Consider the following 18,444-nt stretch of genomic DNA (forward strand, 5'->3'; position numbering starts at 1 on the left):
TGTATGCTTTTTCCTTTTTTTAAATTCAAGTATAATTAACATAGAGTATTATATTAGTTTCCGATATATAATATAGTGATTCAGCAATTCTTTATGTTACTTGGTACTCATCACAATAAACATACCGTTGATCCTCTTCACCTATTTGACCCATCCCCCCCCCACCTCTCTTCTGGCAACAACCAGTTTGTTCTGTATATTAAAGAGTCTGTTTCCTATTTGTCTTTTTGTTTGTTTGTTTTGTCTCTTGAATTCCACATATGAATGAAATCATATGGTATTTGTCTTTGATGGACTTATTTTACTTCGCATAATACCCTCTAGGTCCAGCCACGTTCTTGCAAATGGCAAGATTTGGTCCTTTTATGGCTAATATTCCATTGCATATGTACCACATCTTTATCCATTCATCTATGGATGGACACCTGGGCTGCTCCCATTTCTGGCTATTGTAAATAATGCTGCAGTAAACATAAGGGTACATGTATCTTTTCAAATTAGGTGGGTTTTTTTGTTTTGTTTTGTTTTCTTTGTGTAAATACCCAGTAGTGGAATTACTGTATCATATGGTAATGCTATTTTTAATTTTCGAGACACCTCCATCCTATTTTCCACAGTGGCTACACTAGTTTGGATTCCCACCAACAGTGTATGAGGGTTCCTTTTTCTCCACATCCTCAACAATACTTGTTATTTTTTGTGTTTTTGATTTTGGTCATTCTGACAGGTGTGAGGTGATATCTCATTGTGGTTTTGATTTCCATTTCCCTGACAATTAGTGACATTGAACACCTTGATTTGGTTTTGTTTTCTTCTAAAATGTTCAGTGGTACCATTTTGCTAAATAGAAATATCTCTATCTGAAGTTAAAGAAGTTCCAGGTCATGTGAGTAGTAAATAACTAGTAAAAGACAACAAGAAACACATGCACTGTTTTTTTCCCCTTATATTGTAGAGTTATCAAATGTGCACATGAACAAATCAGTTCCTTTAGAAGTCTTCAGGCAGAATCTAATTTTTTATTACTCTTGTTTTGCTGATGTTTTAATTGCATTTACTTAAAAATCACCAACATTTTATTCAGATACCCTGGTTTACTTAATAATCATTTTTAGCAGTCAGCTGGCTGGCCCCCCAATAAGGTGTCATTGTTTTGCTTTTAATAAGACGTGATCACCATCTGGTGGTGAATAACAGTAACTTTGGTTTGTATTGTTTTAGGGTTTATAATAGTGTTTTGATATGCATTTTCTTGTTCATTGAAATAACTATAGAAATTACAGTCTTACCCATTTCTTGTCTGTGTCTAATGCCAAGATTTCAAGACACTAAGATGACATAGTATGTTACTCATCTAGCTATCTCTGTTTGTTAAATGAATGTTGATTGAAGGAAAAGTGTAAACTGGTCACTTGTTAGCAAGGAATAGACTATACATTTCACAAAGAAATGGAGGCCTTTTCTTTTCTTTTCTTTTCTTTTTTTTTTTTAAGTAATCTCTGCACCCAATGTGGTGCTTGAACTCACAACTCCAGGGATCAGTTTACCGATTGAGCCAGTTAGGTGCCCTTATATAGGTATTTATTTAAACACACAGACTTCATTATTTGCTCCTATATACAGATTCCCATGGGAGCATTCACCTCTTCCATTTCTCCCCTCAAAAGGGAGAGAAAGGGATAAACATAAACTGCAAATAAGTTGTCTTGAATTGGTGATATCGCCTGATGGCTCACACAGTGAACCCAAAGCCACTTTTGCCATCTTTTTTATCCACCTCCTCATCACTTTCCTGCCTACTGTTAGTTCACATAATTTCTCTTTGACACCTGTAGCAACTCTCTTTTTCTCTAGCAGCAGCAGAACTGTTCTCCCTGTTGTTTTCCTTCTCCTTTATTTTCTTGCCTCTGTTCCAGTTCATCAAGTCCTTGAGTGAATCAGGAACTGTGCTTGGTACTGAGAATACAATGATGAAAAAGGCAGTTGGATCTGGCCCTTGTCTTCATGGAGCTTACATCTGAGGATGGGAGAGAGGAGGAAGAAGAGATAGATGGTAGATAATTACAAAGTGAGACTTAACGATAATTAAGACTATATGATATTAATATTACTCTCACTGAGAACATATACTATTGTGGATTTTGTTTTTATAGTTATAAGTTTCCAGAAAGCAATTTGGAAGTGGAGTGACTATTTTAAAATTTTACCTGTAAGATGGATTGGAAAATAGTGGTGGTGGCACTGTGTTGTGAGTCTAGTTAATGCCACTGAGGTGTACACTTAAAAATGGTTAAAATGTTAATTTTATGTTATTTGTATTGTACCACAATTTAAAAAGTTAATTATGTAATAAAAGAAAACCCATTGATTTGTATACTTTAAATGGATTTAAATGGAGCTGTGCAGAAGGGGTGGCTTGATTCGTAGGTTAGGTCTTCTGAACTGTTTCTCTATTCATTTAATACTTTAAGAAACATTAGAGCACTGGGCTTGGAAGGTTTGGGCTCTTGCCTGGCCTCTGCTTGGTGGTAGGCAATTCACATCATATCTTTGTTAACTAAATTTTCTAGTCTATTAGATAGTGTGAATTAGATCATTGCTTTCAGTTCAAAAATTCTAAGATCCCATGATTGACTGTTGTGTTATTATTAGGCAATTAATACCTGCCTCAATACCTGGACATAGGCATTAAACAATACAGCTGGAGGACTTTAGATCAACTTTATATGGACAAGGAAATTGAAGTTTGCACGTCTTTCTCCTGACTGTGTCTAATGCTTTTCATAATACATACATAAAAGAACTTTTAAGTATTAGTTGAAATATTAAGTATAGGCTTTTAAGTGAAACATGGACATTTGAAATGATGAAGAGTATCAGAAATAAGACATGATACAAATAAATTTATTTGATTTATTAAATGTGTGTATGTGTTCCTTTTCTGACTTAGTATGATTAAATAAAAAGTGGTTTCTGCTTTTAAAAATGAACAAATTAATTATGGGGTGCCTGGGTGGCTCAGTCGGTTGGGTGTCTGACTCGGCTCAGGTCATGATCTCGCAGTCTGTGAGTTCGAGCCCCGCATTGGGCTCTGTGCTGTCAGTTCAGAGCCTGGAGCTTGCTTCAGATTCTGTGTCTCCCTCTCTCTGTCCCTTCCCCACTCACCCTCTGTCTCGTTCTGTGTCTCAAAAAATGAATAAACATTAGAAAATTTTTTTGTTTTAATTTAAAAATGAACAAATTAATTGGGATCACATTGAAGACAAGTATATAGTAGGTACTTCCTGATCAAGATTGGTGAAGGTGCTTGTTAGAAACTTTCTACATTTTGCACTTTTCCTTGAGGGCACTTCTCTGCATCTATGCTGCTACAGCCTTATCCTGGGCCATCATCATCTCTTGCTAAAGTGTGGCAGTAGCCTCCTAATTAGTAGTATTTGCTTCCCTCTCATTCATTCCTCGCAGAGCAACCAAAGTGACCTCCACATCTCCTTTACCTTTTTAAATTATGGAAAATGTGAAAGATACAAAAGTAGAAAGTTGTATAATGAACTTCCATGTACCCATCACCCCCTTCCCCCACTTTGGTACGATGTTATGATTTTGTTTCATCTGTAACTCCATCTACTCCCCCCCACCCCGCCCCCGCCAGCTGCCTAGATTATTTTGAAGCAGATCCTAGACACAGAATGATCTTTTAAAAACTTGGATCGTGAATCTTTCCTAAATTTCTCTCTCAAGTTCTTATAACACTTACAATAAAATCTCAACTCTTTCCATGGCACCCAAGGCTTTATAGGATTTGACTCCTGCTTACTTCTTCACCAGCCACACTAGAAGCTTTTGGCTACCTCAGGACTTCTGTATAGGCATTTCCTTGTGGCTAGCATTCTCTTCTCTACCTTGGCTTGGTTGGCTGCTTCTTCAAGGTCTCATCTTTATTAACGGTTTTACCGTTTATAAAATGTTTCCCTAAAATGTTAGCAATTGATGCGTCTAGGCGAAGGGTGTACTAGTCTTTGAATTTTTCACTGTTGGAGTTTGTTGGGGGAAAGGTCCTCCTCTCCCTTAAATACTGTCACATTACTATTTCTTTTCAAATTTGTTTAGGGTCTTTCGCTCCTATTCTCTCCACCCTTCAAGTCCTCTGTGATTATTAATTAAGCAGAGAGAAAAGAGAGAAGGGAAATAAAATCATCTGATTAGAGGTGAAGGCATATGGTACTGGAAGCCATGGTCTCCAGTATCTCAGATTCCCTCTGCCAGGACGTTGTTCCTTACGTGTAAGGAAAAGGAAGCCCCTTAAAGACCGACTAATGTGAGTGTGGCTCACATCATTTTACCCAGAAAGAGGCCTTTCCTCTCCATAAGAAATATCTACCTTCTCCTTTGGGAAGGAGTGCTGAATTGCTGGTTATCACAACCTCCAACCATGCTGATTACTTCCAGTACACTGATTACTTTCTTTCTTTTTTTTTTTTTTTTTAATTTTTTTAATGTTTTTATTTATTTTTGAGACAGAGAGAGACAGAGCATGAGCAGGGGAGGGGCAGAGAGACGGGGAGGTGCAGAATCTGAAGCAAGCTCCAGGCTCTGAGCTGTCAGCACAGAGCCCAGTGCAGGGCTCGAACTCACGGAGTGTGAGATCATGACCTGAGCTGAAGTTGGACGCTCAACCGACTGAGCCACCCAGGCACCCCTGATTACTTTCTTTGTAGCGGAGACATTTTCACAGTTTGGGTTCTTAAATAATCTGAATCATGTTTGGTTTCTCTACCTGTAGGAGAACAGCAGTATGATTCTAAATGAAACAAACCTAAAGTGGAGCAGCAGATACCCCTTGGTTTATCTGCCTGCATACTAGGTCTTCTTGGATTTATTTTTTTCCACTGTGGTAATAAGCTGAGCTTAGTGATTTTTATTATTCTTACTTGGCATCTCTGAACTGTGGCTTTTCGGAGAGTGGCCTAAATTACAGTTCATTGTCTGAACTGTTCCTCTGCTTTTCACAAAATTTTAGGATGATTGATTAAATGAATTATTTGAAGATAAGGTATATAAATGCATAATAGTTATTTCAAGGATCAAGTGGTCTGTGGGAATCGTCTCATTATTGCTAATGAATTTGCTAATCTGTGCTCCCTCAACAGAGTTTGGAAAAAACTGGGCAATACGTAAAAGTTTATTGTTAGGTTATCTTTTAATCATCGTATCTGAAATCAATGTTCTTTGATCAGTAACCTATATGAAATCAACTATTTTGGGACTGTAAGTGTATCTTTGCTTACAAACATAGAGGAAGTTTAGGGGTGTCTGGGTGGCTCAGGCAGGCAGCGTCCAACTCTTGATTTCTGCTCAGGTCATGATTTCATGGTTCATGGGATCTAGTGCTGCGTCAGGCTGTGCTGACAGTGTGGAGCCTGCTTGGGATTCTCTCTCTGCCCCTTCCCTGCTTCTGCATGCACTCGTGTGCTCTAAAAATAAACTAAAAAAAAAAAAAAAAAAGCATAGAAGTTTAAGTAAAACTTTATTGAGAAATGAGAATTCTATCATGTAGTTACTATGAGTTGCTGTGAATTTTGACCATTTAGAAAGCAAAATTATAAGTAGTAAGACTGGGCCTGCAGAACCAGTAGCATTCTTAAGGCTTGGTGCTGGAAAGATGCTTAGAAAAATGTCCAAATATAGGGGCGCCTGGGTGGCTCATCCGGTTGAGCGTCTGGCTGAGCATTCGACTCAGGTCATGATCTCATGGTTCGTGGGTTCGAGCCTGCGTCAGCCTCTGTGCTGACAGCTTGGAACCTGGAGACAGCCTGGATTCTGTCTCTCTCTCTCTCCGCCTCTCTCTCTTTCCCTCCCTGTCTCTCTCTGCCTCTCCTCCACTCACCTTCTGTCTCTTTGTCTCTCAGCAATAAACATTAAAAAATAATGTTAAAAAAGAGAAAAATGTCCAAATATAGAACATCTTTGGGTGATTGGATCAGTAATGCAGTCTGGGATTCTACCACTTTCTGCTGCTTCATGCCTGCATCATCTTGGCAGGGCCTTCCTGAATTCGCACAACCCTGACCTTTTCTTCTGCTTCACAGTCTTTTACCTCCTGAGGCCTTATGAAAGAAATGGGTCAGTTAAAGGTTATGTATCATATCTATCTAGTGAAAGGTTCAGCTGTGACAAAACCTATATTTTTCAGAATGACGTGAAGTTGGTTAATAGATACATTTAGAGAAGGAAGTTAATAATTATCTTGATGCTTGGGAAATGAGACTATTTAGAAAATGTTCCAGGTGATAAATAAGTGAATTTACAGATTGTCACTGTGTGTTTTAGAAAACGATCATGTGTTTTAAAAATATAATTGATAATTTACAGCTTCACTGTCCAAAATCATAGCTACTTGCTACACGTGGATATTTAAATTTTATTTAAAAAATTAAAAGTTAGTACCTAAAATTAAAGTTTAGTACCTCAGTTTTATTAGCCACATATCAAGCCATATAGATGACTCTGTATTGGAAAGGACTATTTCCTATTGGAAAGGAAAGAAATAGACTATTTCTGTTCATCATAGAATGGTCTCTTGAATAGACAGCATGTTTAGAGAATACAGAGTATGGGAATTTTAATATTTTCAATTTAACCACGATGTTGATTATAATTTTACTGTTGAAGTTTTTGCCTGTTTCTTATCAATTGACAAAATATTAAGAGCCACTAATGTCCGTAAAGATCACCAGCTTGTCAGTTCTATTTGAAACAAAAAATATAAACAAATTAGTTGTTAACTAGATTTACTGTGGTGATCATTTTGTAATATATACAAATATTGAATTATTAAGTTGTATATCTGAAATTAATTTGTCAATTATCTCAAAAATGTAAGTAAGTTATAAGTAAATTGTGGGTTATACATTTTAGTTTTAAATATACTAGCTCTGTATGATCCACTGTAGTAGCCACTAGACATAAATGGCTCTTGAGCACTTGAATATGGCTAGTGTGAACTGAGATGTGCTGTAAGTGTAAAATGTACAATATGTTTTTAATACTTAGTACAAAAAATAAGATGTAAATTGAGTGAAGGGGGGGGTCTAAAGGTACAGACTTCCAGGTATAAAATAAATAAATCATGGGAATATAATGTACAGCATGGTGACTACAGTTAGTAATACCGTATTGCATGTTTGAAAGTTGCTGAGATAAATCTTAAACATTCTCCTTACAAAATTTTTTTGCAGTCATGTAAGGTAATAGATGTTAACTAGATTTACTGTGATCATTTTACAAGGTATACAAATACTGAACCACTATGTTGTACAAATGAAACTAATATGGAGCTCCTGGGTGGCTGGGTCAGTTGAGCACCCATCTTCAGCCCAGGTCATGATCTCACGGTTTGTGGATTCGAGCCCTGCGTCGGGCCCTGCACTGACAGCTCAGAGCCTGGAGCCTGCTTTAGTTTCTGTGTCTCCCTTTCTCTCTCTGTCCCTCCCCTACTCATGCTCCGTGTGTCCCTCTCCCTCTCTGTCTCTTTTAAAAATAAATAAACATTAAAAAATAAAAAAACTGATATAATGTTATGTGTCAGTTATATCACTCTTTATATATTTATTTTAATATTTATTTTTGAGAGTGACAGAGCATGGGGGAAGGGGAAGAAATGGCGGGGCTGGCGGGGGGGTTGGGGACAGAGGATCCGAAGTGGGCTTTGCATTGCAGCAGCAAGCCCCATGTGGGACTTGAACTCATGAACCATGAGATCATAACCTTAGCTAAAGCCGGACCACCTTCACAATTTAAAAAAATAAATAAAAATATTAAGTGAAAAAAAATTTTAAATACCTGGTATTTTAAATCTTGAGTATATATTGAAATAACATTCGGATTGTAGTATTAAATGAAATATATTATTAAAATTAATTTTGACTTATTTTTATGAATGAACTACTAGAAAATTTGAAATTATGTGACTCATCTTATATTTCTGTTGGACAGTGCTGTGCAAGAGCCAATGGCCTAATAAGCAAATCAAGTACTATGTAATTTATTTCTTTATATATATATATATGTGTGTATATATATATATATGTGTATATATATATGTGTGTATATATATATGTGTATATATATATATGTGTGTATATATATATATATATATAATTTATTTCTGTATGCCTAAATCAATAATGTCTACAGTTGCCAAGTGGGATGAAATCCTTTTTTTTTTTTGCATACATTTATTTCTGTCCTTTTAGATTTTTAGAAATATAGTAGTACTAATTATATCAATTTTTGTGTGTGTGATTTCATGTATCTTTATGATAATGAAAGACATGTATTAAACACTGATGCAAAGCTTTTAGCCAGCTGCTAAGGAAGTGATATAGGCAGAATGAATACTTTGGACATTCCAAGGATAAACATGTTGCTGGAATCATTAAAAGGCTATCACAGAGACTTTGGGCCTTTTATTGATAAGACATAGAAAGATAAATGCAATTCAAGTGGGAGAAAACAGTAAACTAGAAGGCTTGAATAGAGCCCAGATAGGTAGTGGACTGGGTATGCTTAGTGAACAGGCCAGAATCCTGTTTTGATTTGAATGAAGGATTTCAGTGTAAAAGTGAGAGAGAGTGATTGAAAAGTTAGGGTGAGACTGACTTTAAGACTCTGAGGCTGGAGTAAGAAATCCGGATGAGTTTAATATAGGTATTTAGGAGCCAGAAAAGATGTCGATGAATGGGAAGTGTTATGAAAACAGTATTTTTGGAAGACTGGTTATAAGAGACTATCATAGTTATTTTTTTGAAGTGAGAAGGTACAGTAATATCCTAGAGAAAGTGGGGGAAATAGGGCACAGGGTTGAGATATCTAAAGGCTGAATCATCATGACTGTTGTGTTTGGGAAAGCAGACAAGGAGAAATTGAAACAGACTTTGGTTCCACAAGTGTCATGACAAATAAAAATAAAGGTGTTTTAGCTTTATGTATTTTACAGCTTTAAAACTGTAAAATAGCTAATGTAGCCCTTTACAGATGAGGAATTTGAGATTCAGTGTTTAAAGACCTTCACCAGAAAAATCATGATCACCTTATATTAAGCTGACAATTGAGCCCTTGTCTTTTTCTTCCTACTGTGTTGTCATTGGAGTCTACTCACTTACCCAAGCCAGTGCCTCAGGTTTTCTTGACTCTCTCTATAGCTTTGCACAAGCAGTCAATCACTAAGTTGTATTATTTGTTTCCTAAATATTTCTCAGATCTGCCTAATTCTGTCTGTACTATCTCTACCTATGTTCACGTTACTCCCATCTTTCTGGGTTGATATTTTCTGGAATTTACATGTTATCTGTGCCTTGCATCCACCTCCCAAAACAAGCAAGGAAATAAAAGCAGTCTGTTTTCCTGCAATTCACTTGCTTTCTAAAGTGCAGAGAGAGCACTCTCTTGTCTAAATTTTTAAATGTAAATTTCTTAGCCTGGACTTACAAAGCTCTTCATGATCATGTCCTTTTTCCATGCCTCCAGTTCCATGATCACTTCTTTTTCAGTCTTTTGCATCTGCTGTTACTCCTGTAAGTAAGGTCCTTTCTCCCCTTTTCTCTGCCTCACCCTCAATCCCAAGTTCAGGTTTAGACTTAGAGTAATAGTCTACTTGTCTGTAACCACCCATCCTATGCTTCTTTCCACTGCCACCACCCCACCTCCAACCCACGATCCACTGTCTAATGCCCTAAAAAGACTCACATGAGTAGGCCCACTAAGGATATTTTTTCTTGTTTAGTAATAGTGGTCCCACAGAAATTTATTGATGGGTCAATGTTTTTATACTGCAGAGTTGTTTCAAGTTAAAATTAGCTTAGTGGAGAATGAAGAGTCTAAAAGAATGACTGAAAATTAGTCCATCATTTCCCAACCTGTTCTTAAGAGCACTTGTATCCTAAGATAAGCTAGTGTTGTATGTATGTTTCACACAAAATTCCATGGTCAGATATATTAGGTGAATGTTGAAGATTATATCCTTGGATATTCACGTGCACACAAGATCCATCAATAAAGTTGTCAAGAAGTCCTGCACTTAAAACAAAAAATAAGACCTTTGTTTTGATCCAGTATTTTTCTTTTCTTTCTTCTTCTTTTTTTTAAATTTTTTAAGTTTATTTATTTGGAGAGAGGGAGAGAGGGAGGGAGGTAATCCAAAGCAGGCTCCACACTGTCAGCACAGAGCCCAACACAAGGCTTGAATCCACGAACCATGAGATCATGACCTGAGCCAAAACCGAGAGTTGGACACTTAACCGACTGAGCCACCTAGGCACCCCAATCCAGTATTTTTCTAATGTATTTGATTATGGAAACGTTTTAGAGAGTATACCTCCTGTTTCTCTTAGGTTACTAGTGGTATTTGGAAAATGCCAAATTTGATGGCTGTGTATGTGTGTCCTTTTATTTCCCTTCCGTCTAACAGATATAATTAAACAACATAATCACGTCATACCCAAGGGATATATGGAGGAACTCTGGCTGTTTACAGTTAGAAGAGAAAACCTGAGGGAAGGTAAAATAGTCTTCAAATATTTGAAGGTTCTAGCTGAAGAGGAGTTGAAAATATTGTCTTTGAAACTAGAGAATAAGAGTAAGAACTAGGTGTAGAAAGGCAGATTTTGACTTTGTATAAGGCTAACTTTCTAATAACTAGAACTTTGGAAGATAAGTCAGTGTTCTGTCCTGAAAATTGTCAAGTGAAGATCCAGAGGGATGATGTAGAGGACTTTAGCCCATAGAGAAGGTATAGATTGAAAGAATAGTTTTGTGAAATAGGTTGAAAGCCATTGGACTGTTTCTGAGATATCCATATCCATATCCAACTTGGAATTTATATTCCTTGATTCTTTTCTAATTTTATGAATCTGTGTCTTGGTCTGTAATGTCAGTAAAGTATACAAATACGTGTTATGAGAAACAAACACTAGTAGAAATTGTGGTTGTATGGTTAAGGGCTTTTACTTGATGATATTTTTTTTTTAATTGGCTTTATTTTTTAGAGCAGTTTTAGATTCACAGAAAAATGGAGCACAAAGTTCAAAGAGCACAAAGCACAAAGAGAGTTCACGTATACACTCTTTCTCAACATACGACCTCCACTATCCATATCTCCTGGCACCACAGAAGTACATTTGTTATAATTAATGAACCTACTTTGACCTATCATTATCACTCAAAAATCCACAGTTTACATTCGAGTTCATTCTTACTTGATAATGCTTTGAAAGAAAATGTGAATATTCCTGCTCATCTTTAAAAGAGTGGTTTTCAGTTATTTCTTGCCCTAGTTTAGTCTTTTCTGATTCACAGGTCTAAAAGATAGTTAAAGTCAACATCCTCTATTTTGAAAAAGTATTCAGAGAAGGGGAAAGTTCTTTTTTTATCTTAAATGTTTATAAATGTTTTATTTTGTGAGCTAACAGTATTTTTTCTTTCTTTTAAGTACCAAAAGAATTGGTGGAGCTCCATTTGAAGTTGATGAGGAAGATTGGCAAATCTGTTACGGCAGACAGATGGGAAAAATATTTGATCAAGGTAAATATTAAAAATTACCTTCTCTGGGGCACCTGGGTGGCTCAGTTGGTTAAGCATCCGACTCTTGATTGCAGTTCAGGTCATGATCTCGCTGGCATGCTGGCATGGAGCCTGCTTAAGATTCTCTTCCTCCCTCTCTGCTTCTCTCTCCCTCCCCTCTCAAAAAATGTGCCTTCTCTGTTACTGAAATATTACTGTAGCATAAATTGATGTGTTTCGTAATATACTGAACTTTTAAAATGGTCTACTAAAAGTTGCAAAATATGACTTAGAAATCCATACAATTACTATCAGTATGTGATTCTTTTCTGCAACTACTAAGCCATAGTGTTTAGTCCTAAATTTGGGTTTCAGAGGTGTTATGTCCCTTTTGTGCCTAACACCGTGCCTAGGACTTTTCATGTCTTCTCTCATTTAATCCTTAAAATCATCCAGATAAATCAAGTAAGACATAAATAAGGCAAAGAAAGTTGTCATTTTTCCTTGAGATCACACTGTATGCATTGACACAGAATTTGTCTGTTACTTAAATGGTAAGATGTCATAACACCTTTAAATCAGTATAGGAGATTACCAGTTACCAATAAGGCCAAAGCTATCCTTTAGTGAAAACAACCTGGGAAATCAGAATGCTTTACGATAAGCCATTCAGGAAAAATGGTCTGAAATTGTATCCAAACTTTGAGACCTACACAATTTTTGGAAGCCCAAGCTGATAAATGTACCTACCTCCATGATATCTTTTGGGAATATTTTTAATTCTATAACATAACAGAATATTAGGTTATATTTTTTGGTATTTTGAAAACTGTGTGATTTTCTTGTCTTTTAAAAAAATACATGTTTACCCATGTATTTTCATACCTGCTTTCTTTTTGGGGGAGGTATATATATGACTTCAGAGCACTGTGAAAAGAGGAATCATCAGGGTATAAGAGTTGCTTGTTACATTATTATAAAAATCACATGTGCTTTTCCATTTATTGGTGTATAACACATCATTCCAAATTAAGTGACATAACAATTTTAATCAGTTCACTGGCTCCTTTTCTGTTGGTTGAAAGCAGCCACAATTCTGGCCACATTTCAAGAGAGGAGATACAGACCCCAAACTAATGTTGAATGAAATCTCCAAAATATATTAAAACTGTGAATGATAACTGAGCAAATTTTTAACTATTCAAAGTGCTTTAGGGGTGCCTGGGTGGCTCGGTTAAGCATTCAACTTCAGCTCAGGCCATGATCTCACAGTTCGTGGGTTTGAGCCCCACATTGGGCTCTGTGTTGACACCTCGGAGCCCGGAGCTTGCTTTGGATTCTGGGTCTCCCTCTCTCTCTGCCCCTCCCCACCTCATACTCGGTCTCTCTCTGTCTCTCAAAAATAAATAAACGTTTTTTTAAAAAAGTGCTTTAGAAAATACCAGTGAAATCGCTGTTTTGCCTTTAATAAAATATTTACTAATGGTTAAGAATCAAGTTTTGGAGCTTTAAAAGAGATGCTGGAATTTCAGGGCATTGATTTTTATATAATATCTTAAAGGGTATAGTCCCTTGTAAATAAATGTGGGTTTGTTATTAAAGTGGGTTTATTTGTTTACATGTTCTGAGAATTTAGGTAGAAATATCTTGTATACTGTTCCCATCTCTTGTTAAACTTTAGAACCATGGATAATCTACTTTGCACCGTTGTCTGTTTCTTCATAAAATGTGAGAAATGAGATGATTTTATAAACCCCTTTAGTTCTATGGTGAAAACTACAGGTTCTAGCTCATTTTTTAAAAAATCGAGATATATTCACATAACATAAAATTTGCCCTTTGAAAGTATGCAATTCAGTGTTTTTTAGTATATTCACAAGGTTGTGCAACTATCATCACTGTCTAAATCAGAACATTTTTATCACCTCAAAAAGGAACCCCATACTCATTAATAATTACTCTCCTTTCCTCTTGTCCTTATAAACTAATCTGTTTTCTGATTCTATGAATTTGCCTATTCTGGACATTTCATATAAATAGAATCATACAATATGTGGCCTTTTGTGTCTGGTTTCTTTCACTTAGCATAATGTTTTCAAGTTTCATCCCTGTTAAAGGATGAATCAGCGCTTTGTTCCTTTCTATGCCTGAATAATGTTCCTTCGTATGGATATACCACTTTTTATTTATCTACTTATCAGTTTATGATATTAGGCTTGTTTCCATCTTTCGGCTATTATGAAAAGTGCTGCTGTGAGTAGACATGTGATTTCATTTCTTATATCTAGAGTGGAATTGCTGGGTCATATGGTAATTCTGTTTTGACTACTTAACTGCCAGACTGTTTTCCAAAGCTGCACCATTTTACAATTTCTCTAGCAATTTATGAGGGTTCCAGTTTTTCTACATCCTTCCTCATTAACACTTATGATTGATTGATTGATTGATTGATTTTAAGCATCCTAGTGGGGGTTCCCATGGTTTTGATTTACATTTTCCTTATGACTAAATTATGTTGAGTGTTCCTTCCATATACTTGTGGGCCATTGTATAGCTTTGAGAAAATGTGGAAAAATGCCTCCTCCTATCCTTCTTTGTTTAGTTGGTTGTTCGTGTTTTTGTTCTTGAGTTTTAAGAGCTCTTTATATATTCTGCATGCTAGACCCTTACCAGATACATGGTTTGCATACATTTTCTCCCATTTGGTGTTTTTTCTTTTACTTTCTGTGTAATGTTCTTCGATGCATGAAGGTTTTAATTTTGATGAAGTCCAATACAGTTTTTTCTTTTGTGGCTAGTGCTTTGGTGTCATATCTAAGAAACTATTGCCCAAACTAAGATCATAAAGATGTAATCCTCTAATTTGTTCTAACAGTTCTGTACTTTTAGCTTTTGTGTTTAGATCTATGATCTCTTTTAAGTTAATTTTTGTATATAAGATAGGGGTCCAACCACATCCTTTTGAATGTGGATATCCAGTTAGTTATTCCATTACTGTTTGTTGAAAAGACCATTCTTTCCCATATTTGATTGCCTTGACATTCTTGTAAAAAGTCAATTCAACATAAATAGAAGGGTCTATTTCTGAAGTTGATATTCTGTTGACTTCTATGTCATCATTTATGCTGTCTTGATTATTAAAGCTTTGTAATAGGTTTTGAGTTGGTTCTTTTTCAAGATTGTTTGGGCTGTTCTGCTTTCCTTGCATTTTCTTAATGAGTTTGAGGATCAGCTTGTTAATTTCTGAAAAAATGCCAGCTGTGATTTATATAGGATTAGATATAATCTGTAGGTAAATTTGGGGAATATTAGGTTAACAAAAATAAGTCTTCTGATCCATGGATCAGGATGTCTTTCAAAATATTTAGGTCTTTAATTCCTTTCAAAAACGTTTCATAGTTTTCTGAGTCCAGTTTTATACTTATTTGTTCAGTTCTTTAGTATTTTCTTGGTTTGATGTTGTTATAAATGTAATTTTTTTTCTTAACTTCATCTTCGGATCGCTCATTGCTAATGTGTGGAAATACACTAATTTTTGTATATTAATCTTGTGTCTTGCTTCTTTGTCAAACTATTAGCTCAAATAGTTTTATTGTAGATTTTTAAGACTTTCTATATATGAGATGATATCATCTCCAAATCCAGATAGTTTTACTTCCTCCTTTCCAATCTGGACATACTTTATTTCTTTTTCTTGCGTAAGAAAACCAGAACCCCTGGTATACCTGGTATAACCCCTGGTATAGAAATGGTGAGAGCAGACACCCTTTGTTCCTGATCCTTGGGGGAAATTTTTCAGTCTTTTAAGATTTAATATGATATTAGATATGTGTGGTTTTTTTTAAGCGTATTTATTTTTGAGAGAGACAGAGAGCAAGCAGGGGAGGGGTGGAAAGAGAGGGAGAGAGACAATCCCAACCAGGCTTCACATTGTCAGTGCAGAGCCCGATGCAGGGCTTGAACTCATGAACTGTGAAATCATGGCCTGAACCAAAACCAAGAGTCGGGCACTTAACCGACTGAGCCACCCAGGCACCCCAGATATATGTGTTTTTCATAGAGGTTCTTTATCAGACTAAAAAAGGTCTCTTCCTGGTATGTTGAATATTTTTTATCATGAAAGGTGTTAGATTTTGTCAGATGTTTTTTCTGCATCTACTGAGATAACCATGTGGTTTTTCCCTTTATTAACATGGTATATTGCATTGATTAATTTTCATATGTTGGGACTGTGCAATCGTACAGTCTCACTTCATCGTGGTTCATAATCCTTTTTATATGTTGCTAGATTTGGTTTGTTAATTTACTGTTGAGGATTTTTGTTTCTGTATTCATAGGGATGATGATGTGTTTTATTGAGATGTCTGTGGCTTCATAGAATTAGTTGAGAAGTTACTTCCTCTTATTTTTTGTAAGTGTTCATCAAATGTTAATTCTTTGTTTGTTTTTTTTTTAGCATTTATTTATTTTTGAGAGAGTGCAAGTGGGGAAGGGGCACAGAGAGAGAGGGAGACACAGAATCCAAAACAGGCTATAGGCTTTGAGCTGTCAGCACAGGGTCCAATTCAGGGCTCGAACTCACCAACTGTGAGATCACAACCTGAGCCGAAGTTGGAAGCTCAACCAACTGAGCCACCTAGGTGCCCCTATAGGTATTCCCTATAGGTATTGAGTCAATTTCAGTAGTTTGTGTCTCTAGGAAATTGTTCATTTTACCTAGCTTATTGGCATTAGATTGTTGATAGTATCCACTTGAGATCTTTTTTATTTATGTAGAGTTGGTAGTAATATTCCCTCTTTCCTTATTTTACTGATTGTGAGTGTTCTCCCCCCACCCCACCCCCACCCCTGGTCAGTGTAGCTATAGATTTACCAATTTTGTTGATCTTTTAAGAACCAACTTAACAGTTTTGTAGAATTTCCCTATTTTTCTATTTTTTTCTTTCCTTTTATTTGCCTTGGGTTTAGTTGGGATTCTTTTCTAGTAATACAGTGGAAATTTAGGTTATTGATTTAAGATCTTCCTCTTTTTTTAACATAGGCATTTTCAGCTATTATATTCCATCTTTACTTCTTGCTTTAGCTCCATTCCATAAATTGGTATATTTAGTTTACTTTCATCTCAAAGTATCTTCTCATTTCTCTTGTGATTTCTTCTTTGACCCATTGGTTATTTAGTTGTAGTTTAATATCCACATACTTGTAAATTTCACCAATTTTTTTTCTATTACTGGTTTCTAATTTTATAACATGTAGAACATACTTTCTATGATTTTGATCCAGTTAATTTTGTTGAGACTTATTTTATGACCTTACATAATATATGTGTGTGTGTGGATGTGTGTGTGTGTGTGTGTGGATGTGTATAAAAAGTCCTTCAAATTAAAAAAAAGTAGATAAATCCTTCAAATTAAAAAAGTAGATAATTTATCTACTTAAATATTTAGTGAGATTTGCTAATTTCATATTCATATTTACTGTCCTTTTTAAAAATATTTTTCCTTTTTTCTGATTTTTAAGCCTTTTGTTGCCTATAAATAAAGTTTATACACAACACACACATACACACACCTTAAGTACAGATATATGTTTTTCCCCCTTATCCTTTTTGAAAGCTACAATCTCTACAATTTTTTTAAAGAACAATAAACTCTGGGGCACCAGGGTGTCTTATTTGGTTAAGCGTTCAACTTCAGCTCAGGTCATAATCTCAGTTTGTGAGCTTGAGCCCCGCGTCAGGCTCTGTGCTGACAGTTCACAGCCTGGAGCCTGCTTTGGATTCTGTGTCTCCCTCTCTCTGCCCCTCCCCCACTCGTGCTCTGTCTCTGTCTTTGTCTCTCTCAAAAATAAAAACATTTAAAAAATTAAAAAAAAAAAAGAATAAACTCTTCCTTAATTCTTTGTTCCCCTTTAGTTTTTACCCATCCTCCCTTTTCCCCCTTTGTATTAGTTATCTGCTGTTTGATGACAAATAACCTCAAAATGTAGCTAGTGAAAACAGTGAATATCAAGTCTGCCATTCTCTGAGCTGTCCCTAATGCTCAGCACATCCCAAACTACATTCTCCCTGATGCCTCTTGGTTTGCAGCCTTGAGTTTTCCAGGTGAAGTCTGAAACTGGCCCCGGTACATGGAGAATAAGGAGACACCAAAGAAAGAAGCAGAGTACTATTTCAGATTGATACTGTGGCTGGTCACCAATATGAAGGACGTTCTGTGATTGTTTGAATTTGTATGTCTACTTTTTGAGGCCTTCCTTAGAATACTTTCCAAATAAACTGTTTAAGCTCATCTCAGGTCCTGCTTTTGTTGGAAATCAAAATTTCATCAAGTGTTTAACAAAATGGAACACCATAATATCAGTTAGTAAGCAATACAGATAAAATATACCCCTGAAGTGCCAGGTTTTGATGAATAGGAAACACAGCATGGCAGGGTACTCTGGGACCTCTTCTTCATGAAGTAAATACTTTCTTTTTTTTTTTTTTTTTTTTTTTTTAATTTTTTTTTTAATGTTTATTTATTTTTGAGACAGAGAGAGACAGAGCATGAACGGGGGAGGGTCAGAGAGAGGGAGACACAGAATCTGAAACAGCCTCTAGCTCTGAGCCGTCAGCACAGAGCCCGACGCGGGGCTCGAACTCACGGACCGTGAGATCATGACCTGAGCCGAAGTCGGCCGCTCAACCAACTGAGCCACCCAGGCGCCCCGAAGTAAATACTTTCAAGATCAAAAGACATAGCTGACTTTCTTAACATGGAAGCAGACACAGAGAGGCAAACAAAATGAGGAGACAGAGAAATTTATCCCCAATGAAAGAACAGGACAAGGCTTTGGCCAGAGATCTAAGTGAAACAGGTATAAGTAACATGCCTGATGGAGAAT

General features: G+C 36.2%; 1 protein-coding gene across 3 annotated transcripts in view; it reads left to right on the forward strand.

The window, feature by feature from the left end:
* The window catches only part of RSF1 (remodeling and spacing factor 1), a 158,400-nt gene that overhangs the window by 31,015 nt on the left and 108,941 nt on the right, over nt 1-18,444 (forward strand). For 2 of the 3 annotated variants that reach the window (XM_042904468.1, XM_042904470.1), the window contains exon 2: nt 11,489-11,580. In XM_042904468.1, coding sequence (XP_042760402.1) covers nt 11,489-11,580 — 92 coding nt within the window. Of the gene's footprint in view, nt 1-10,468; nt 10,559-11,488; nt 11,581-18,444 lie in introns of all 3 variants that reach the window. The other variant, XM_042904469.1, reaches the window with a different exon arrangement.

Source organism: Panthera leo, chromosome D1 (genome assembly GCF_018350215.1).
Source record: "Panthera leo isolate Ple1 chromosome D1, P.leo_Ple1_pat1.1, whole genome shotgun sequence".
Taxonomy (NCBI): Eukaryota; Metazoa; Chordata; class Mammalia; order Carnivora; family Felidae; genus Panthera; species Panthera leo.